This window comes from Nomascus leucogenys, chromosome 12, assembly GCF_006542625.1.
Source record: "Nomascus leucogenys isolate Asia chromosome 12, Asia_NLE_v1, whole genome shotgun sequence".
Taxonomy (NCBI): Eukaryota; Metazoa; Chordata; class Mammalia; order Primates; family Hylobatidae; genus Nomascus; species Nomascus leucogenys.
The window spans coordinates 36,145,552-36,169,087 of record NC_044392.1 but is presented as its reverse complement, the minus strand read 5'-3'; the positions used below and the strand labels follow the sequence as shown (position 1 = coordinate 36,169,087).

Genomic DNA, 23,536 nt, shown 5'->3' with positions numbered 1-23,536 from the left:
GGGCTAGTGATGGGCAGAAGGCTTCGACAGCAGAGGCCTAGAGGGAAGCCCAAGTGTTTGTGGAGCAAACATGTCTAGTGGATGGATGGGAGATAATGCTGAGAACTGGGCTATGACAAAGCCTAGAAGCTGAATTGCCTGGCTAGGAGAATGGATTTAGTTTGGGAAGCAATAAGCAGCCACTAGAGGCTTGGAGGAGAGAAATAATTACCTGAAACTATCTCAGTAATATAGTAAATGAGGTACAGCATGAGGAAAGATTAGAGAAGACATCCAAGGCTATTGCACCTGCCCAGATACCAGGTTAGGTACCTTACCAGGTCTGACTGCTTGGAGCCAGAACCCCAAGATCCTGGATCCCAGATCATCATTCCCCATTCACCACATTGTCTGCCTTGGGTGAGAGATTCAATCCTCAACTGCCCTAGCAGCTTCCTTCTTCACCTCCTTGGCCAGGAGCCCCTGAAAGAGCAGACTTGCTTTGGGGCACTTTCTCCCCAGTCTGAGCCAGCAGCCCCTCTCCAACACTCCTCCTCTTCATGAGTGGATAGTGGCAGGAGGGGCAGTGAGACAGGTGGGTTGATGTTTTCTCTGTCCATCTCTCTGGCTGGCTTGGGGTTTGTTTTGGGCTCAGAGCAATGGCAGATGAGATCAAAGGCAGCCATCAGAGCATAAACCCATTAGCTGCCTGGTCCCCAAGTCCCCCAGTCCCGGCTGTCTTGTTCCATTAGAAACAGTCTACTGAAATAAGCACTTTAGAGCCGGGATTCACCAGGCAACTCCTATCTGCTGCTGCACGCAAGCCGGCTGCTCCCTGAGAACAGGAAAGAAACATACTTGTCTGCTGGATTGTCTTCCCTTTTGCAGACTCAGCCAGGGACCAATTCATTCTGCACGCTTCTGGAGCCATCCTTGAACATTGAGTCCTGCATTTCTGAACTGTGTTCAGCCCAAATCCTTCCACCAAAGGTTAGGCTGCAGGCAGGCACTCCTGTTCCAGGGAGCAGAACTCTTATAGTGGCACAGGCTTAATCTAGTTAGGGCCTTCATCATGAGGAGTAATAAGCCTGGACATCCAACATGGGTTTGGTCTAAACCTGCAACTTCCTAATCAGGTCACTTCACTTAGCAAAGACTCTATTTCCCCATTTCTAGGTGAGTGTGTGTGTCGCTGGGGGAGTGGGGAGGGAGGTTGAGGCTTCAAGTCTTTTGTCCTGGCTCAACCAGATCTGCTTTTATCTTATGTGTATATCGGTCTTTCAAATATGCTTTCATCTGAAGAAAAGACTTGATGACTTAATTTTTTAAAATCATCAGATGAGATGAACTTTAAGGTCTATTCCAGCTCTAACATTTGCAATTTTTATTTATTTTCTATAAAAATGCAAACAGACTTAAGAGGATAATAATTCAGTTATCAATAAATATCTAAGCAGAAATTAGCAATGATAGAACCCAGGTCAGGCTGCAGAGTTCACGAGGGGAGAAAAAGACAGGAGTATTGCAAAGATCTGTGAGGCCCGTTCCAGACTCCAGCCAGCAGATATCATGCTGACAAAGATGCAGTATCAAACATACACACACAAACACACTCAGAATAATGTTTCCTATATCACATTATCTACAAAGTACATAAATATCTTCCCAATGATAATATTGATGTCTTTAGAAATTGCATCACTCCACTTAGATGCTCCCCAGGGTAGGGATTAAATCTCATACACATTTTTGGTATCTCCAATGCCCAGTACTGGGCCTGGTTCAATAAATGCTGGTTGAAATGAACTTCTCTAGAACCTCTCAGAAACACAGTACACCTGAATTACCTAAGTGTATAATACTATCACCTGGGAATAATCCTAATAATACCAAGTTACTGCTATAGAGCATTGCATGTCTTGAGAAGTGATTTTTAAATCCACATCTTCTTTGACATGCCTAAAAAAATCCCTGTAGGGTAATCAGGGCAAGTATTTGTAACCCCACGATAAAGAAAAGGAAACTGAAACAGAAACAAGTTAAAGTGGTTTGCAAAAGATTACACAATTCCTGCCTTCATCGTACCAGTTCCGATCTCTTTATTCCTCAAGATCAAAAATCCAACAACCGCAAAGACAGAAGCTCAAACAACGAAATGACAGAGCACAGAGGAGACTGTCCCTGCCTGCTGCTCCCAACCCTAGACACTTCCTCCTCCCTGCACCCCCAAATTGTACTTATGCGAGACCCAGGTCACAGAATGAACATGCTTCCATCATGAATCCCTCTCAGACCAGTCCTGGGTGAGGAAGGCAGGATGCATAGGGATAGTCTGCCCAGACGATCCAGAGTGCAGCTCACTGTAGCTCACACCAAGGCCTTTTGTCCAGTGTCATCTCGTTAACCGGGCAAAGCATTGCTACAGTGTGGTTCCGGAGCCCAAGCCCAGAACACTGCTCAGGGTCTCAGTCTGCTGAGCTTCCCCAGCACTTGGCAAGCTTAATATAGCTCCCCAAAGCCAAACTTGGCCTTGGCCTCTGCACACAGCCCAGTTGGCCAGGACCAAAGCTTCCATCTGACCTTTCAACCCCAATCCCTCTGTACAGACATGTGGTCCAGGAATAGCGGCCCTGCTACTCACACAGCTCTGAAGATGAATTGACTGGCCAGGTTTGGCTCAATCAGACTCGAGTGTGGTTGCTAAAAGCAGCCTCAGAGGGATGGTGCCTTGCCCAATTCCTACCCACAGGATCTGTCTACCACCTCACCCTATTTTATTTCTTTTTAGATATTACGATTTTTATTTGAAACTATCTTGTTTATTCCTTAGGTTTTTGCCTGTCCTGCCTGCTATTGTGTAATTGCCATGAGAGTAAAGACCTTGGCCACCTTATTCCATGCTCATCCCTAAAACCTAGGACAGTATCAATTAGTACCTGATGCATAGTAGGTCCACATAAATAGTTATTGGGATGAATGTCAATGCCCTTTGCAAAACTGTCCTTTCATCCCAAAACTACAATGTACTTTCTGTCTCTAACTACCAGATCTTACTTGCCTCCCTGGACTCTGTTCACAGGAAAGAAAGGAAATAAACAAACCTCATACATTATGAAGCATAGGGTATCAATGGCCCTGCTGATTACAGTGGGTGGGGGTGGCATAAATACATGTACACCCCCACTGCTGCCCCATCCCCACTCCTCTGAGCAGTTTTATACTCTCACTGGTGTCAAGGAATATATATTGAGCAGTTTATAGGTCCCTCTCTTTGCTCCCTTCAGGTCTGCTCCTGCGTCTATGACAGCACACAGGCAGCACTGAAGCGCAATGGATCTGCATAATGTGGCCACCTCTCCCACAAGATTCCCCGGGAGCACAGATTATCCATCTTTTAATCCTTGGCAGCCAACAGGAAGATCTTGGGGTCACTGTGCAGGTCAGCATATATCACAGCATTAGGCAAATGCAGGGTTGTGAACACAGGGCTGCAAGCCAGGGGACAGGTTTTCATTGTGGCTCTGTTTTTGACTGGCTGTGTGAGGCTGGACAAGTCGCTTGGGCTCCCCAAGTCTTGGTACTTCATTTGTGGAATAAAGGGTTTGGACAGAATGAGTGATCCTCATTTGAGCAAGAGTGGGGCAGTTAGGACCCCCTGTGGGGCTTTTGCTACCTGCACAAGGGCCAAAATATGGGATGAGAGAGAAATGTGTACTCTGAAAAAGGTCCTACAGGTGAGAACCATAAGATTAGAAACTGGGGTGAAGATTACTGGCCAAATTATACCCAATAAAGTAGTTTATTTGGCCTGAGGAATGTTTTAAAAGTCTTTGAATTTGAACAGCTTTGAGGGAGCAGGGCAGCTCTCCACAGTCCACACTTGCCCCATTGACTTACACACCCCTTCTTTCACTCACCTGTGTTACCTGACAGGCCCCAGCTCCTGGAATCCCTACACTAGCTGATCTCTAAGGCCATCTCCAAATTATCTAATCTATGGAGCAATACATTTTTGAAGTCCTTACTGGCTCTTTGCTATAACTCCACATGAATTTGCTTTCAGACCCCTAGAATATGAGGTGTCTCAGAGGAGACTCTAGGCACGGTCACTGAAGTTCTCTCTGGAGTAGCAGAAAATGCTGACATAAAAGGAGCCCTTCCTCCTCTCCAAAACTATATTCAAAGGAGGCTTTGGGACTGCGTTAGTCAGTGATCTCCAGAGAAACAGAATCTACAGGAGGTGTGTGTGTGTGTGTGTGTTTTAAATTTCATTATAAGCAATTGTCTCACATGATTTTGGAGGCTGATAAGTCCCAAGATCCACAGGGTGAGTCAGTGAGCTGGAAGCCCAGAAAAGCTCTTGGCATACTCCAAAAGCCGGCAGGCTTGAGACCCAGGAAGAGCAAATGCTTCCGTTCAAATTCAGAGACAGGAAAAAAAAAATGACGTCACAGTTCAAAGGTCATCAGGCAGGAAAGTTTACTCAGAGGAGGGTAAGCTTTTTTGTTCTATTCAGATCTTCAACTGATTGGATGATGCCCACTCACGTTAGGGAGGGCAAACTCCTTTACTCAGTCTACCTATTTAAGTGTTTGTCTCATCCAAAAACCACCCTCTCAGAAACACCCAGAATAATGTTAACCAAATATGAGGGCATCCTATGCCCCAGTCAAGTTGACACATAAAGGCCCTGCCAGTTCTGCCTCTAGGTGTGCTGGTAGTTGGGGCAGCAGGAACTCTGGCTGTTATACAGGGAGAGAAGAAGGTATGGCAGATGGGATTATTGTTCCTAATACTTCACTCCTTTTAATGCTTCATATTCTTTGCATTCTTTCTCTGCATGACCTCCCACTAGTACAGACACAGCCTTCTTCCTTGCCCCATCAATGTTGAAATCTGTCATATGTTTTGTTTTGTTTTGTTTTGTTTTGTTTTGTTTTGTTTTGTTTTGTTTTGTTTGAGACAGAGTCTCGCTCTGTTGCCCAAGCTGGAGTGCAGTGGCACGGTGGCACTATCTCAGTTCACTGCAACCTCTGCCTCCCAGGCTCAAGCAATTCTCCTGCCTCAGCCTCCCGAGTAGCTGGGATTACAGGCACCTGCCACCACACTGGGCTAATTTTTTGTATTATTAGTAGAGACGGGGTTTCACTGTATTAGCCAGGATGGTCTCCATCTCCTGATCTCGTGATCTGCCCACTTCGACCTCCCAAAGTGCTAGGATTATAGGCATGAGCCACCGCGCCCGGCCTGAATCAGTCATATGGTTTTCTTAAGCTGATGGAATATCAGTGGGCATGATTCGAGCAGAGGCTTCACCGTGCTTTCTGGATTGGGTCTGGACTTCTGCATTTCTATGATACACCATGAGAAAAGCATGCCCCAAGTAGCTGCTACTCCTACTGAAACATGAGGAGCCTGCAGCTGAGCCGACTCACCCACCATCTGAAGCACAGCCATCTGTCCTAGCCTAAGGTAGACATATGAGTGAGAAGATAAGTGTTTGAGGATTTTTGTTATGCAGCATTATTGCAGCAATAGCCAACCACTACAAGATGGGAAGGATGATGATCTTAGTGTGGCATTGCTAGAAGGAAGTAAAGACATCTGGCCATCCTATAGGCTCTGCAGAGTAGCAATCTAGCATGTACCATGCACATACCTCTTCTCCTCCATCATAGCAGAAGGCACTCAAAATTAAGGTAAAGTTTCCTTCCCAACCTCCCATAATCTCAGAGACAGAATGTAATGCAGTCTGCCTTGTTCTCAATTTATCCATTGACATACCTGCCTATTTCTCCTCTCATTTGTAAGCTCCCGGAAAGCAATGGCCATTTCCTGATCATTTCTGCATTGCCTTTAACAAGACCACGTGGCACTTCAGTGACTCAATAAATGCTCATGATTGAATTGAGAAGAATAAAAGGGGTCCATTCTGCTGAGAGATGTTGAAATCACAGCCAGGGCTGAACTGCTAAAATTACAAGGGAGCCTCCCTTTTGGTCACAGTCTTCTAGACCATGAGGAGTTGTCAGTTCTTCAGGACTGCTCAGCCTGAGGACACATGCAATGAAGGCTCTGCCTGAGGGACGTCTGCAGAGACCATCCAAACCCTTTGGCGAGCATGCATTATGCACCTGCTGAGTGCTGGTTCTGCTCCAGGAGCAGCCTGGGTGAAACCATGTAAGATGGCTGGAAAGGCCTTGGAGAGGAAGAATACTTACCTGAGAGCTGGGTGGGGCAACCAAGTTGATTCCTGGAGGCGCTGCCAGTGCTCCTGAGGGTGGGCCCATGGCAGAGGTGATGACTCGATATGGAGAGCCCAGGGCATTGAGGGGGGTCCCCACTGCACTCAGAGTCCGTGGGGCACTCACTGGGGTATCTGTGTAGCTGGGGTGGCTGTCCATTGGCTTCCCTGTGGACAAGGCTGCTGATGGGCTCATGGATGTAGAGCCAGTGTGGCCAGGGGAGCCTGTAAGGAGAAGAAGAATATAGATGGTGGGAGGTTGGGGAACATGGAAAGGGGCCCTGGGGGACAGAGGCCCAGCCCCACCTTTCTTTCCTGTATCCTGCCCCTCTTTTAGCCACACCTACACACCTGTAAGCCCTAGGCACTCTCACCTACACTACCCTGGTGGTATAAAGACAAGCGACGGACACAGAGGGGAGAGGGCCTGCCCTAGGACAGAAATAAGCAAGGATGTTCTCTGGGGCCCAGCTTGGAATCCACTCTGGACTATGCTGGATCCACAGCCAGTGCAACAAGGGGCACAGCCCAGAATCCCCCAGCCTGAGTGACTGTGGCCTGGGCCAGCCAGCCAGGGAAGGTGAGTCTATACCGAACCTCGATGGGGAGAGTGAGTAGGTTCCCAGGCTGCTCCAGAATTCCCTGACTAGAACTCATATTGCTCTGATAATTGGGGCAGGGTTGAGATTCATTCATTTATATGCAACAAACATTTATTAGGGTGCCAGGTGCTGGGGATTCAGAGCTGAAGAGCACACAGTCACTGACATCAGGAGTCACATTCCATAGTAATGATGGGGAAGGCAGTGGCTGTTGTCATACCCCTAGTTTCCTATATCTATTGAAGCTTCATATACATGATGTTCTTGTCCTGTCCTTCTCTATAGTACAGGGTTAATTAGAACTCAGGGGAGAAGACTTGGAATGGCTAGGCATGGCTTTATGGCCACAGAGGCCCAGGAAGCACAGGAAGGCAAGTGCAGACCAGACTGCTGAGACCATTTCTGCCTCCAAGAATAGAATGCTGCAGTCAAAAGTGTCTGTGGAACAGGGTCAGGGTGAGGAGGTCATCAGTATCACTTTTTTCCAATAAATTGAACCCACATTCCCCTGTAGTCAGTACCAAACTCGAGGCGAAACAGGAGAGTGCCCTCCTGCCATCTTGGGAGCCCCGCATGGAACATTCTTTCCAGAAGAGAGGAGCTATAAGCTTTAGGATCTGTAGCAGCAAAGCAGAGACTAGAAAACACCACAGGGCAGCCCACTGCGGATCACATCACTAGATCCCTGTGCAGCTAGCATGCAAGAACAAAGGTGAAGAAGCCATGTGCACAGTAGCTGCACGCAGCACATCCATGGCACCCAAGCTGTCCACATGGATAGAAAGGGAGAGAATTGAGTGCTCAGTAAGCACGGTCTGCTGGAGAAGCTACCCCATTCTCAGATGTCTACTGTGGGTCAGACACCTTGCCAAGCAGATGGGATAAGAAGTGGAGGAAGTCATATGCCTGACTTTGTGTGGCTCATTATTCATCCAACAAATACTTCTTGAGTGCCTACTACATGCAAGGCATTGTCCTAAGCCTTTGGGCAACATCAGTGGGTGCTAAGTGTAATGTTAGGAGTAGGATGCTAGGAGAAACTGGCTTCCTTCAAGTTCTGGAGGAGAGCAGGAAGTGTCAGAAATATAACTGTGAAACTATTCTTAAACATAAATATTCCACTGGAAAAAATGTCAACCTGCAGTTTCTCTTGGAGCTTCTGCTAGCTTAGTTGAGGGCTACTTTTGGAAGGAAGTCACTCCAAGAAGCTGTGACCCTCTTGTCATTGTACGTATGGAGCTTTGGTCTATCAGGGACAATTGCCTCATAAACAGATAAGTCCCAATACCCCATGTCCTAAGTACCACAATCAAGGAGAAAACACATGCTGTGGGCCCACAGGGGCATGGCAAAGTGGTTAAAATGAATAACTCAAACATTTATTATGTGTCCTCAATAGCATCAGGCAGTTTCTATAACTCTTTATCCTGACAATAAACCTATGAAAATCATTTCAGCCTTTTGCAGATTAGAACACTTAGGCTCCATCTAACCCCATACCATTTCCAGTTCCAGGATGACTTACCTCTGCCTCCATTGTTTAGAAGCTCTTATTTAACCGTCAAGGTCTAACTCAAGTGCCACCTCCTCCAGGAAACTTTTCTTGGTGTTCCTGGTCTGGTTTCCTGCCCTTTTTTATTTCCTAAAACTGTCTGTTCCTACTCGTATCTTAGCATTTGTTATACTGTATCACCATATTTGTTTATTGGAAAAAACCATGTCCATTTTTGTTTCTCCATCTCTATCAGATTACCTGGCACTGCCCAGGTAGTTAGTGGCAAAGCCTCGATTCAAATTGCCAATCTGAAACCCACGCTCTCCTCTGTGTTTGTTGTCAAGGACAGCAAAGATGATTGGAGAGCCATCTGCACCAAGAGTACAAGATGACTCAATTATGAAGTGATCTCAAGCTGAAAGTTCATCTGAAGGAGAGAAAAGAGGGCAGCGCTCAAGAACTCAAAGCCAAGAAAACCAAGACTCTTCAGATGGCCACTCATTGGAAAGAGCAGTTTTAGACTCTTCTGAGGCCCTGGGGGCTGTGACATTTAACGAGGCCAATGTATACTTTGAGTCTGCTACTAAGATAAAGTGTGACAGGTGAGTTAGGAGCCAGCCCTGACTCAATGGGTGAGGAGCCATGAACTCCACTGGGAAGACAGCTGTCCTTCCCCCATGACCAAGCTATCTGAAGGAAATTGACTTTTCCTTCTTGCTTAGGCTTGCCAAAAACAGACCAGACCACCCTGCAACTTTCCTTTTTATTCTGCTTTAAACAGATCTCAGAGAGACTGTGCCTTCTATTTCTTTATCCCCAGGGTCAAGAACCAAAGCCTGACATCAGGCCTAGACTGAGGGCACAGGCAAGAGCAAGAGTTTGCTTCACACTCATCAACCCAAGAAGTCCAGGGTGTGGTCCCTCTGCCACCAGTGACAAAGGGCATTTTAAGTGTTATGTCAGCAAACTTAAAAGAAAATTAATAGTTTTATACTTATGTTTCTGTTTCCTTTTGTTTATAGGGAGGGACTGAGCGCTCATTTTTTGTTATAAAATTATCTTCCTAAGGATAGCTATTTAAGCTTTCTTAAAACAGTAAATTAATTTAAGAAAAAGTCTAAGTACAGAAGATATATAAAATATCATGAAAATAGTGTGCAAAGGAATGATGTTCAAGAAACATCAACCTGCACAAAAATATACAAACATGGACTTTGAAGAACTCATGAGTTGTTTCAAAAATAAAATGAGATAATGATATGAAAGTGATTTGAAACTTCAAGTACATTTTTGTTTTGTTATCATTATTAATAAGAAGTAAGGCAACTTGACTACTCAGTGCAGTGGTAAGAATTGTACATTGTTGAGATACAGTGAAATAATGAGTTAAAGTTTGGTTCTCAATGGCCTTTAAAATATGATTTATTTCTGTTGAGTCAATGACCCAGAAGAGGTGGGCTATTTTATAACTACATTTTAAAAAATAAAATAGAATTTTAAAAGACAAATACATCTTAGACAAATGCATTTTAGTTCTTTGCCTCTCACAATGGCCCAGTAGTTCTTAGAAATAAATAGCTTTGCTTTTAGACAAGTTAGAAAACAATAACTTTTATGAAAAAGTGTTTCTCAATGGAAAATTAATCTATTCTCTCAAATAGATACTAATGCATACCTGTCTGTGATGTTTTTGTCAGCCTCTCTCACTCCTTTTTTTTTTTTCCACAGCCCCGTGGAAACTGCAGCCAATACCAAAAGGCACCACAAGTTTTCCAGATACCTGATTATATCTTATTTCTTTTCCTTCCCCACCGAGAGCCTTCTGGTTAAGCTATGAACTAGGCAGAAAACTGACAGGTTTCCCTTCAGCACCAGCTGAAAATAGGCAAGCTCCTGTTTGAAGGATGAGTGGTGTTTATTGCAAATTTATCCAGGATAGACTGTCTAGCCCTCAGGCTAGGATAAGTCTAGTCCAAATCTGAAGTCAAGGTTTTCCCTAATGCTCCCTTTTGGTCCTTGCAATGATTTGAATGCATGTGTCCTTCCAAAATTTGTATTGGAATTTAAACTGTAAGAGAGTAATAACAGGTGGGGCCTTTTGGAGGTGAGTAGGCCATGAGGGCTCCACCTTCATAAATGGGATTAATGCCCTTATAAGACAGGGAACTACTTCAGGGAACTACTGGGCCCTTTCATCTCTTCCGCATCAGAGGATGCACAATTTGTCCATTTTTCCATCCCTTCCATCATGTGAGGCACCATTTTTGGAAGCAGAGAGTGGCCCTCACCAGACACGAACCCGCTCGTGCCTTGATCTTGAACTTCCAAGTCTCCAGAACTGTGAGCAACAAATTCCTATTACTTATAGATTACCTAGCCTGAGGTATTTTGTAGCGCAAGATACCAGCAGCACAAATGGCCTGATCCAGTCTCTCAGCCCAATTCACTCTGTGGCATGACCCCTGGCCCCGCCATCCCATTAACCTTGCTCCCTGCCTTCCCCTGTGCCCTCTTGATCTTCCAGCCACCTATGCCAGATGCCTGGAAAATGCAACAAGTCTGTATTCTGCAGAGTTCATTCTCTTTGCTCAGGCAATGATTTTATTTACAAAATAACTTATCTAATGAAAAAGCGCTAATGGAGTTCCTCAAAAGGTTTTCTTCTCTCCTGGTAACATACCCAAGAATAGCATTTCATACTCCTGGGTTTCATTTCCACCAGTAAGGAGCTGGCACTCAGTGACCTGAAAGATCTCTTCCAGCACTAATGTTTCATGAGCACTGGGTAGGGCATGGCTCGTTGGCATTGAAAAGAAAGAAGTGCAGGTGTTGGTGGTCTGGAATGGTCTGAGTCTGGACCAGATGCTGAGGAGTACCTGTCACCATCAACTGGACCACGTTAGGCCTTCAAACCATTTGGTATTCCAATTAAAAGTGCTAAGTGTGTCACCAGGAGCCAAAACTGAGAAGGGAATCTGTACAGTGCATAACTGTACAGTGACTCCAAAAGTCTCTGTATGCATTGATGGCACTATGGCTTCAGGGATGCAGGACTGAGGAGGAGACAACAGCTTGGAAGTCAGAGTTCTAGGTTGAGGTTCTGCCACTTTCCAGCTATGTAAATTTGAGCACGGAACATGACCTCTGTAAACTGCAGTTTCCTCATTCATAAATTGAGACAAATAGGCCCAACTCAGAGGACTGCTGAGAGCTCCTGAGACTATGAGGTCCATTAATTTTTTGTTAATTAATGTATATAACTAGGCATAAAGTTTATCAACAGAAATTATTCGCATAAGAAAGCAATGTCCCTGATGTTTACCAGAACCACAATCTCTAAACAATGAATTGCATGTGTGTGTGTGTGTGTGTGTGTGTGTGTCAGAGAGAGAGAGAGAGAGAGACTTACTGAGAAAGGGGACACAAAAGCCAGGGTACTTAGAACTACAGAATTCTTACCAAGGTAAGGAAGTTGCTTAGCAACCTTATCCTCAGCCAATAAAAGCAAAATGTCAAGCATGCAGTTTTTCTGACTGGCCAGACAAGGGAGCAAATGGCCTGGTGTTTCCACCCCTTTGCTGCTGTGCCAGGAAGGGTAGAGAGTTTGCTCTCCCATTAGCAACCCTCTTCAGGTTGGAATGGAAACTTGTAATGAATCATTGATAATGGCTAATGCCCACCCATGGGGAAAGGGACAGAGCTAACGAATTGGCATTTTTCAGAGTAGCAGTCTCCATATGAAGTCACGGGAGCACGATGGGACCCTATCCCACTCTGATCTCTCCCACGGTGGAACTGTCACACACCAAAGCCTGCCTCTGTTCCTCCAGTGGAGGGATATGGTGTGAAGGCCCAACAATCATAGGATTCTCAGACACCGGGCTTGTTTTTTTTGTCTGCAGCAAACTTACTCATATATCCTTTCCCTGCTTGGCTCTTAACACAGACATGTTGCTGAGCAAGGTTGGCAGGAGATTGCCAGGCACAGGCACTTCAACAAACAACTGACTGTCACCTCCTCTGTTGTGTAACAATAACAATAATAATATTTACTGAGCAATTGCCACAAGCCAGACATGGTTCTAAACACTTTATACATGTTGAGCATCTCTAATCTAGAAATCCCAAATCCAAAACGCTCCAAAATCCAAAACTTTTTGAGCACTGACATGACTCTCAAAAAAAATGTTCATTGGAGTGTTTGGGATTTTTGGATTAGGAATGCAAAACCAGTAAGCACATGTCAATATCACAAAATCAAAAGAAGATTCAAAATCTGAAATATCTTGATTCACAAGCATTTCCAATAAGGGATACTCAGCTTGGAGTGGCTAACATTTATTAGGCACCTTCTATGTGCCACACACCCTTCCAAGGGCATGGCATGCATTATCTTGTTTAATATTCTCAAGGGCGCTTGGAAATAAGGTACTATTAGTATCCTCATCCCCATTTTAATGACAGGAAAGTGGAGCCACAGGGAGATTGAGCAAACTGCCCAAGACCCCCTAGCTGGTAAAGAGCAGGGCCAGGATCCAAATCCAGGCAGTCTTGTGCCAGGGCCGCTGTGCTGAACTCCTGCACTGTGCTTGCCACTTGCCAGGGTGGAGGGAAGATTGTGGGAGGTAAGCCCAGATAAGCCCCAAACGGGTGGATTATGTGTAAGAACAAATAAGATAGTCAATTCTTACCCTATGCTCTTCACAACTTACTTACAGATCATAACGCATTCTTTTCCTTTTGAACATACATAATTGCACCAAATGAACAAAATGACTAGGAGTGGGGGGCAGGGGACTGGGCCCTCAAAGGTGCTAATAAAACAAGGATTAAAATATTTTTCCAGGTGGACCTCAATTTATTTTAATATGTGAAACCCAATTTTGCATTCTGGAGTAGAGGTTGGCACACTTTTTCTTTCAAGGGTCAGACAGTAAGCATTTCAGTCTTGCTGGCTGTACCATCTCTGTGACAACTACTCACAATATCCTTTGTAGTGTGAAAGCAGCCACAGCCAATGCGTAAGCTAATGCACACAGATGTGGCTGCATTCCAATAAGCTTGCAGACCTCTAGGGGATCATTCTGGAGAAGTTTTATTACCATTACCATTTCTGATTGCTCTTCAGTTAGCAGTGATCCCCAACACCTTAGCTCCACACTGCTCTTCCTCCAGCTTCTCTGTCACAGAGCTGGATTGACTGTCAAAGCTACACAGAGGGGCCTGCAGATCACCGAGTTCAACCCCTCAGTTACAAGCAAGGACACTGGGGAAAGGAGTAGACTTGCCCATGACCTGTGGCTGTTTGTGGTCTTCAAACTGAGTTTCCCTGAGTCCCCTTGGAGCCACCTAGGGTGGCAGGAAGGGGAGTAGAGGGGGCTGAACCACAGTGAGTCCTCCTCCCACCCTTTGGTAAAATAGCTCAATGCTACCAACCACATGGGGTAAGGGTTAACCTTCCACAGTGTGAAGGTTAAAGAAAATCAAGCCTGGAAAATTGTAAACACATAATAAAAGTTAGTTCCCTTTTCTATAGAAAATCTGGAGACTATGGCACTAAATTTAGCTAGAATTTGGTGTGTACCTTTTTCTTAGAGGAGATTCGCCTGTTCTTAAAGTGTCAGACTGCACACTATGAGATGCTGACAAAGTAAATGAGACATGGATTCTGCCTCGGAGGGAGCACCATTTTCAGAAAACCATGTTTTAACAAATCATCCCAGGGCAGGCACCCATGAGGTCAGACTTCCAACTCCTATCATTTTCAGGAGACCCTCACCCCAGGCAGTGACCTTGAGAAGTCCTGACCCCTCCATTTCCTCAAATGCAAATGGAACAACCTGGAGTTCCTTGCCCTCTTTTATCAGCTACTGTAACCAGATGGGGACAGAAGTGGGGGACAGCAAGAGTTTCAAGGTTAAAGATCAATCCCAAACTCCTGGTGGGATTTCAGAATTAACATCCAAACTTGAAAAGTGGAAAAGCCTGTTATCATCTTTAATTCAAAAAGCATTTACAAGATGTCAGAGGAACGGGAAACAAAGTACTTAATGAATATTTTGGAGTGTTTCTTCTAGGCTGGTTGCCTGGGTTTCATTTCTGTGACTCAACATCTCCTTTGTTCCTCCTTTTCATTTTACTGGTCACTAGTGTCATGGGGAAGCAGCCTCCTGGAGGGTTCAGGGCTCACAGTATCTGTTTTCACAGCCCTAGCGATGTGGAGAGCAGAGGTTGGAGAGCAGGGGAAGAACATCCTAGACTGAGAAGAATGCCAGTCAGTCAGTCAGCCAGCATGCCTGGCTAAGCATCTGCTTGTATATGGGCTGTGTAAGACACCAAGAGCATGAAGCCCATTCCCTGCCCTGGCAGAATGTACAAACTAGTTACAAGCTCTGACGTCTTCAAAACATTTGGAGATTAATTATTTCTGCATATTTTTCTTAGGGCTGAGTTTAAGTGAATGGATTCAAAGAATTCAGGGACTTAGAACCTGAGAACAGATAATGTTCTGAATATTACCCAACGGTAACATGGGACTAGGAATATAGTTCGCTGTATTTTAAGAGACTGCCATCTTCAGAAGACAATCTATAGAGATTGCCTTGTTCAGATAGAGAGAGCCTATCTGAACAAGAAATCCAGAGAGAGTAATGGACAGAGGTCATGGATTCAAGAGCTGGCTGTGCACATAATTGATGTTCAAGGACTTTAGGAATGAGAGGAGAACTAGGGGCACCCTCATTGGCATCTGCTTCAAACACTCATTGACATCTGCCTTCATGGACTAACTGGTACATGATGTACCAGTATACGGAATTGGCTTAAAGGGACAGCCAGCCGGTCCTCGTTAGCAGGATCCCCTGGAGCCTCTCATTTGTTAGGGATGGCATAATATCCATCTGTACCAGCAAGGTCTATAATTTGGTGCTGGCTGGGAAAGGTGGTATGCAAGCAAAATGTCATTAATTATATGCAGAAATGTTCACAGAAATTCTGCTACACTAGACTCAAATTCTGGGTCTATAATAATTTGCAGCAAGCCCTCAAAAGGGCCACTTTATCACTCTAAACCTCAGTTTCCTAATCTGTCTAATGGGAATAATTTCTGCCTTACGGACTACGCTGTCAGTTTGAAGTTTGAATGAAATAGACAGTGGCCTCCAGGAGGGGCCCCTTTATCTGTTGTGCTGAGATTGATTCAGCCCTGGCTCAGTGATCCTCAGAAAAAAAGTGAAAATACAGTTTGAGTATCCCTAATCCAAGCATCTAAAATCTGAAATGCTTCAAAATCCAGAACTTTTTGAATGCCAATATGATGCTCAAAGGAATTGCTCATTGGAGCATTTTGGATTTCAGATTTCTGGATTATAGATGCTCAATTGGTAAGTATAATGCAAATATTCCAAAATAAAAAAAATCCCAAATCCAAAACACTTCTGGTGTTAAGCATTTTGGATAAGGGATATTTAACTTGTATCAACTCATTTCATAACTACAACACCACTTTAAGGTCGGTAGTTTTATTATCCCCATTATATGGGTATTAAGCACAGGGCTTGGCACAGAATAGGCACTCAACAAATATTTTTTGACCGATAACCCAATGATTGGTATGGAAATAAATAGCACCTATTTATAAAGAGGTTTAGGAATGTAAGGCATTATGTAGCAGATGGAATAAACTTGGACCCAGGAGCCAGAAGACCTGCTGTTTTGGCCTATATGTCCTTGGGCAAGTCTCTCAACCTCTCTTCTATAAAATGAGGTGGTTCTTCAAGTTCTAAAAGTCTGGTTTCTAAACAAAAACAGCCAACATGGTCTTATTAATTTACAACATAATTCAGAGTGGTGACTAAATTGGTCATGGTATAAACTAGTTTGTATTTGTTCATTCACAAAATAATAATAAAAAAGGTTTGTTAAGCAAATAAGATGGTAGAAGTGTTGAGCCTATTTAAGATACATATGTTTTCCAGCAATTTAAAAAGCATAGTAGGAGCACATTAGCATATTAACGGGGTGTTAATTACAAAAGAATCTTTTAAAGCAGATTTTCTAAAATCCCCACTGAGTAACCATTAGCTTGTGGTACTTGAAACACAAACTATTCACATGTGTTACTCAGAAGTAATAAAATTGTAATTTAAAAGTAATCTGCCAACTTGTCATGAATTTAGACTGATTTTTCTCTCAATTGATCCAAATGAGTGAGGTTTTGCTATAATTATATATAATGCTGGTAATAATGAGGCTGATTATCAATCTTTCCCTGCTTTTCACTACCTCCATCATTACAGATTTTAGGGGAGGGGGGCGGGGGTGGAGGAAGATGGGAGGAGTGGGAGTGAGGGGAGGAGGGGGGTGGAGGAGAGGGATAGTGGCAGGGATGCCACTCTCTCCCTCCCCCTTCCTTCAAGCACTAGAAGCAACCCCAGCTCCCACCCTGAGCACCTCGTCAGCCCTTCTCTGGGGGGCTACATGAGTCCAGGTGGAACTGCCCTGTGCGGCTTCGAAAGGCTAGCCAGCTGGTCCGAACTGGGGTTGCGTGAAGCATGCAGCAGCGTCAACCCATCAGCTAATGCATCTTTTCATTCTCACATTCCCACTGAGAGGCTGAGAGGGCTGAGCCTCCGGGGGCAGAAGGAGGGCCTCTTTTACATGCTCTCCACTCTCCAACACATTCCTTGATTTTCCCCACTGAGGAAGCCAGAAAGGGCTTCCGTAGCAAAGCAGGTTTCCTTCCCATCAGAAGAAAGCTTCTCTCTGCTCCCCATTCACTGGAAATTTAATGTCTAACATCTTGTTTTCTACATCTGTTAAAATGTAAAGCTTTGCACCAGTAAAACAGGTATAAAATACCTTCCCATTCCATCTCAGGGTGATTGTGCAGCCTAAATGTTTATGGGAAAGTCCCTTTGAATATGCTGATAATAATTCAAATATAAGAAATGCATATTAGCTAATCCCTGGTGTCTGAGTGGCTCTCATGTGGAAAGAGGAGGGAGAAGAAGATTAGGCTGGGCTGGGAGCCCTGAGGAAGGGAACCCAAACTGGGGGTTGAATTGTGAAGAGGTGGAGTCAAGATGTGGAGTGTTCTAGTGAGAATGGCCCAGGGTCTAAATCTTGGGAGAGGCCAAGTATTGAATTGGGAAGGGGCAGGAAGGTCTGTGCTGGATAGCTGCTGTAAGAATTTACAGAGTAGTACAGTACAGTACATGGTAGAGCTGGGATTAAAATCCAGATCTGCTGCTTTTCCTCATATTCGAATGCCACTTTTATCATTTATTAGCCAAGTTCCCTTTGGCAAATTATTAATTTCTCTGTCCCCCAGTTTTTGCATCTGTATAATGGGGGAAATAAAACTACCGACCTAAAAGTGGTGTTTTAGTTATGAAATGAGTTGATACGGGTTAAGTATCTCTTATCCAAAATGCTTAGCACCAGAAGTGTTTTGGATTCAGGATTTTTTTTTAATTCTGGAATATTTGCATTATACTTACCAATTGAGCATCTATAATCCAGAAATCTGGAATCCAAAATGCTCCAGTGAGCATTTCCTTTGAGCATCATTTTGGCGTTCAAAAAGTTCTGGATTTTGAAGCATTTCGGATTTTAGATGCTTGGATTAGGGATACTCAACCTGTATTTTCACTTCTTTCTGAGGATCACTGAGCCAGGGCTGAGTCAATCTCATGAGAGCCACCAAAGCCCATGCATTCTAGGAAATTAACTTCATTCCCTGGGCCTCTGTGTCTTCTACTTTTAAAAAGAGGAGAAAACACCAGCTTCCTCTGGGATCCCCTGGCACACCCGCCATCCAGTGCTGGTGGCTAAGTTCTCTGCAGACCTAGAAGCTTCATAATGAGGGGAAGGAAGAGGTGGGGCATTTAGATTACTCTTTGCACAATTTCTTCCCCCAGTTGCTATTCAGCTCTCTATCTCTTGGTGAGACTGTAAATGTTTTAGAAAAGAGTTTACACTAAATATGTTCCTTTCTAAATCTCATAAACAGTTACTCCTTTCCACATAAACCTTAACCACTTATGCCCATGATAGGTTCCAATTAGCCACCCACGTATCTGTGGAGGGGAAAAATATGTTCTAGCATATACACACATGTGCACACGCACACATACAAGCAGGTCCAACTCAACCCCTTCTCTATGGCTATTTTCAAGTGAAAAAGCAACTATTCTACGTGAATGGTCAGGGTCAGTTGGACAGGACTCTTGCAAATAAGTATGTACCCAAGAGAAGCCACCAATTAATTCTGCAGAGATCACTGTTGCTCTTAACCTATCATGTGGCTTATTCCTCAACGGCCAGCCCATTGGGGCTGCAACAAAGAGTCGGTGCTGAGGCTGCATTTCTGAGGTTGTACTGGAGCACCAGGAGCTCCCTGGGGGTGTGCTGCTGCCCCTGGCTTTGCAGAGCAAATGAGTCACTCACAGAAGCTGTGAGAGGCAGCTCAGCAGTGTGAACTCTGGGAGCTAGTCTGCCTGGGTTCAAATCCCTGGCTGTGCCATTTTCTAGCTATAAGACCTTAAGCAAGTTATTTCACCTCTCAATTCCTCTGTTTCTTCATCTCTAAAAGGAGTATGAGAACAATGGTTACAGTACCTAGTTCTAGGGTTGTTATGAGGATTACATGAGCCAAGGCTGGTAAAGTGCTTACAATGGTAGCAAGCATTAGTGTTACAGTGTGTTTGTTAAATGAAATGAGAGAAGTCCTCTCTCTCCCTGATCTCCTTCTCACCCTGAGGATTACTGCACAATTGGATGGGGGGATTACAGGCTTTGTTTTGCCATCTTCTAAGAGGCAGCAACTGTCTCATCCCAGAAAAACAAACCTATTACTGAGCAGCTGGCAAAGCTTGGACTTGGCAGAGAAGGAGACGAGAAGGTTTCTCTCATCATCACATGGCAGGGCCCAAAGCTGGGAGATTGGGCACCTTTGTGGAGCCACCAGGTAGCCACCACACTTTGGCCAGTTTGAGCAATCTGTTGCTCACTGATCAGATGGTGCTCTGACATCTGGTAGGCATGGTCCCAGACACAAATCTCAGGTGTTATTTCCAAAAGGTGACTTTGCTTCCCTGGAGATTCTTATACAAATCATGGGGGCCTTCTGTAATTCCATGTGCTAATATGTAACAGGGCAGGGGTTATACACCAAATATTTTAATAAGTGCAGTGCAACTTGCTGCACTGTGGCAGGGGAGGTTAGAGGCCAAAGGTGACGTCCACTTTAATCCTGCTTTCCCCTGTGCCTGCTTGTGAGTCCTCTGTCCCTCTCCCTCATCACAGAAAGTTCTCAAACAGATCTCCCTGCAGATGGGGGCAGAGTCCTTTGGCTCAGCATTTAGGCCTCCTCTTAACTGGCGCATGCCAACAAAATGGAAAACCTCAACAGAACTAAACAAAATAATTGTTCTCCTCCCTCAAGAATGACAAAGAAAAGTAGCTTTAGAGGAGACATGTAGACAACCTACATGACCCTTTCCCCTCAAGTTCCCTATACTATACTGAACTATTTCCTTCCATAGCTGAACCATTGTGTTTCCTTCTATCTGAAATCTAATTACACTAAATACCAGAGCCCCCACAATTATGAAAATCTACACCAGCAAAATATGAGGGTCTTTGTGGATTTAATTTTATTTTCCCAGATTCCTTATTTATTATTTCACAATAATGTCTGATTTTTAACTATTTTGCATGTTAGTCCCTAAGTAAAATAGAGGGGAAGAAAATATTGTATTAGGTAGCAAATATATGGACAACACTATAGCAGCTGTTTTTCACATGCTAGCTCATTTAATTTGCACAATACTCTAAGGATGAGATTATAAATCCCATTTTAGAGAGAAAGGTGCTAAGGCTCAGAGAGGTTCACTAGCTTGCCTAAGGTCACACAGCTAGTAAGTGAAAAACTGGGAACCAAACTCAGCACACTACCTCTTCCTGCCTCCTCTTCCTCCTCGTGCTCTTTTCACTATATTAAAGCAACAATATTATAAATTTGAGTAAGGGGCTTTTCTGGAAGTGTTCTGCAGCTCAGCCCCATATAAATTTAGACTAGTCCCTGCCTTCCTTTGAGCCTCAGTTTACACATCTATAAGAAGAGAGCCTAAGATGCTGTTTCAGGTCCTTAGGATGCTAACATTCCAAGATTCCAGCCCCCGTGGAATTTTAACTAGATCTTCTTTCTCTGGCTCTTATTTTAGTCCTCTCCCTAAATCTTTCTAGCTTCAACCCTTTTATTCACCCCAACTGTCTCCAAGGGTCTCTTTGGCACTAATGAAGCCATGGTCTCACAGACCTTGGGGGACCCATGAATCTGGCCAAAAATAAGCATGCGCCTCTTACAAATGAACTAAGATGTAAAGGAAAAAGCAATTCTCAGCTCTGAATGGGACTGAGGTGGGAATTGAGGAGGCTTTTCACATCTGGAGCCCAACCATAGACTAGAGATCAAATACCCACGTCACAGCATCAGCCACCGCTCTCACTCTGTCATCAGACTGGCCCAAAGAACTTGAACATCACCTCGGGAACATTTCCATGGCCCTCACCCCAAGTCCAAGTACAACCTATGTTTGCTATTACACACACCATGCAGTATGATAATGTGTCTGTGTAACAAGCCTGCCCCAGACCCAAAGGGCAGAGACTGTGTCTCATTCATATTTGTATTCCCAGTGCCCAACACCATGCCTGCCTCATAAAAACTACCCTGAATGAATGTGCAAACTCCCAGGTCTAACACCTCCTGGTGACAGAGATCCCTTCTACCTTGCAGTGTTTCACCATGCCTCCCAGAGTGCTCTGCCCAGCCAAGTTAGGCAAGCTTTACTCCCAAGCCTTCAGATGAATTGGTCCAAGGAGGAAGTCTGGAGAGCAGGGACTTTTCAATTCTCAAGACCTTATAAGAATTTCTGCTGTCTTGCCTGCCAGAATCTTCTTTTGGCTCCCCACAACATAAGCTACATGCCTCCAACTGACAAGCGAGAGGCCAGTTGGTCAGCTGTTTCTTCCATTTACTCAGAGCTGGGCGGCTGTACTGTTTCTGTCACTAAATCAAGGGATCCTTGGGACGGATGTGCTTGGGCGTTAAGGCAGCCTGAGGACCTAGTCTCCGGAAGCTTCTGTGAAGTGTGACTGGGCTGCCCTGTCTGGCATGGTGACTTGAATCTTCAGTTTGCCAATTCTCTAAGAGCCCCAACCCCCCATCCCCAGATCTCTACCCCCAGAGTGGAAGTGATTGCAGCAACTCTTGCAGTAGAATTGGGGGCAGCAGCAGGGGAGGAGAGAAGAGGCTATTAGCAAATCAAAAGGAAAGAAAACAGGGGAAGGAAAACACAGTAGCAAATTAAAGCACTATGTTTTCTTTTTAAAAATCCAATTAAAGGGAAATCTGCTTTTGAGTGAAACAATCATGCCCTTGTTACAAAGTATCCCAGGAACCCTCGAGATAGGCAAAACCTTTTTAATCACATTTTTTTCTCATTACAAGTTGGCTAATAGGAACATCATAGTAATTCCCCGTTAACTCTTCCACTTTTCACACCCGCACAAACACACTGGGTTATAACAATGCTCTTATTCTATCTTTGTCTCAGACACATTCTCAAGCATGTTGGTTTACTCTCTCCTTAGAATATCCCCATATCCTCATTCTGATATGCAAACGTAACCTCACCTACAGACCATTCTCTCCTCCTCTCCTCTCTCTCTCATGCACGCGTGCACACACACGCTGAAACGCTATATACACACTATATATGCATATAAACATATATGTTCTCCTTTTAATTCAATACTAATCCAGTCATTCGTATTTTCCAATTTCTTCTCAGTCTCTCATACAGGTCCACGCAGTGAAGCCCAAGGGAGATACTTACCTCCATAGCCTGCGGGAAACTTCATGAAGTGAGAATAATTTCCATACATGTTTACTGTTCAGTTCATGTTCCTCTCCTGTGCAGCTTCTAAATATTACCGCCTCTCTCGGCTCCCAGGCACAGCCCGGCTTTCTTCAACTTGGGCTAACAAGAGTGGTCATCGCTTCCTAGCAGCCCGGGGAGCACAGGCTGGGCCAGCCCTCTGGGATTAGTCAGGAATCTGCCTCTAGATCGGAGAGTCCACATAGTGCGTTTGAGACGGCTGTGGCGGCAGCAGCTGGTGCCTGTCAGTAATCACGCATAATGCTGCTGCCGCCGCCGCCGTCACCGCTACTCTTGCCACCGCCGTCGCTGCTGCTTGAGATCCTGTTGCTAGTTTGATTAACTCAGGGTTGGGCTGCTGCGTGCGACTCTTCCAGCTCCCAGAGCGTCCCCAGAGGTCCCTACCGGGTGCCACGATCTATTATCTAGGAAGCCAATCGATGTATGACCGCCCGGTGCAGGTCAGGAGAGAGGCGGGAGACGGCAGGGGATGTAAGACTCTTTAGGTGCCTGTTCCTTGACTTGCATCCACAAAAATCAATGGGATTTTATTAAAATGCATTTTCTCACTCGAGCTTCTATCTGTCCAATGTACTTGGTATTTGATCTGTGAAAGGAGGAGGGGGTAGGGTTCAAGAGAGAACAGGGCCCTTTCAGAAGCACAAGATTAGAAAAGCGTGATACTCTATCTCCAGCTACAGAAAACTAAAATAGAGCAGCCCTTAAGTTGAGGTGGGCCTCTTCTGCTTGGGTGGCCGGAAGCATTTATCTGTGCTCTAACAATGGGAGTTTGACAAGTGCAGTTGGAGCCAGAGCTCACTCAGGTGGAAAACTTACAGGTAGGGAGGAGGGATTGGCTTGATGTGGAGGTCTTTCTCTGCGTTTATTTTATATACCATTGTTATCCTACCACCTGTTCAAAAACACCACTGGGTCCTCACTGACACAGAGCCTGTCTTGTGTGAAACCGACCCGAGATCAAAGAATCTAAGTACTCCGTTGATGTTTGGGTCTGTCATACAGTTTTCGTGACAAGTCACCGCTCAGCCTATACTTGAACACCTCAAATAATGGGGAGCTCACCACTTTCTCATTCCATTTCTAGACAGTTTGCACCACAAGAAAGTTTCTTATAGAGATAAAATCTGCTCCTTTTCCCTACAGCTTCTGCCCACAGGTGCTAGACTGCTCCCAGGGGCCACACAAGAGAAGCCTGAAAGACAAAAAAGTCTTTTACAGTGGAATCCACTGCAAATCCTGAAATTGATCT

At 44.7% G+C, this 23,536-nt stretch overlaps 1 protein-coding gene across 1 annotated transcript in view; it reads right to left on the bottom strand.

The window, feature by feature from the left end:
* The window catches only part of RXRG (retinoid X receptor gamma), a 44,230-nt gene extending 21,574 nt beyond the window's left edge, over nucleotides 1-22,656 (bottom strand). The window contains exons 1-2 of the mRNA XM_003258795.3: nucleotides 22,225-22,656; nucleotides 6,201-6,448 (exon numbers count right to left, since the gene is read on the bottom strand). Of these exons, the coding sequence (XP_003258843.1) occupies nucleotides 6,201-6,448; nucleotides 22,225-22,273 (297 nt within the window). The 5' untranslated portion in view covers nucleotides 22,274-22,656. The remainder of the gene's footprint in view (nucleotides 1-6,200; nucleotides 6,449-22,224) is intronic.
* Between the last annotated feature and the right edge of the window lie 880 nt (nucleotides 22,657-23,536).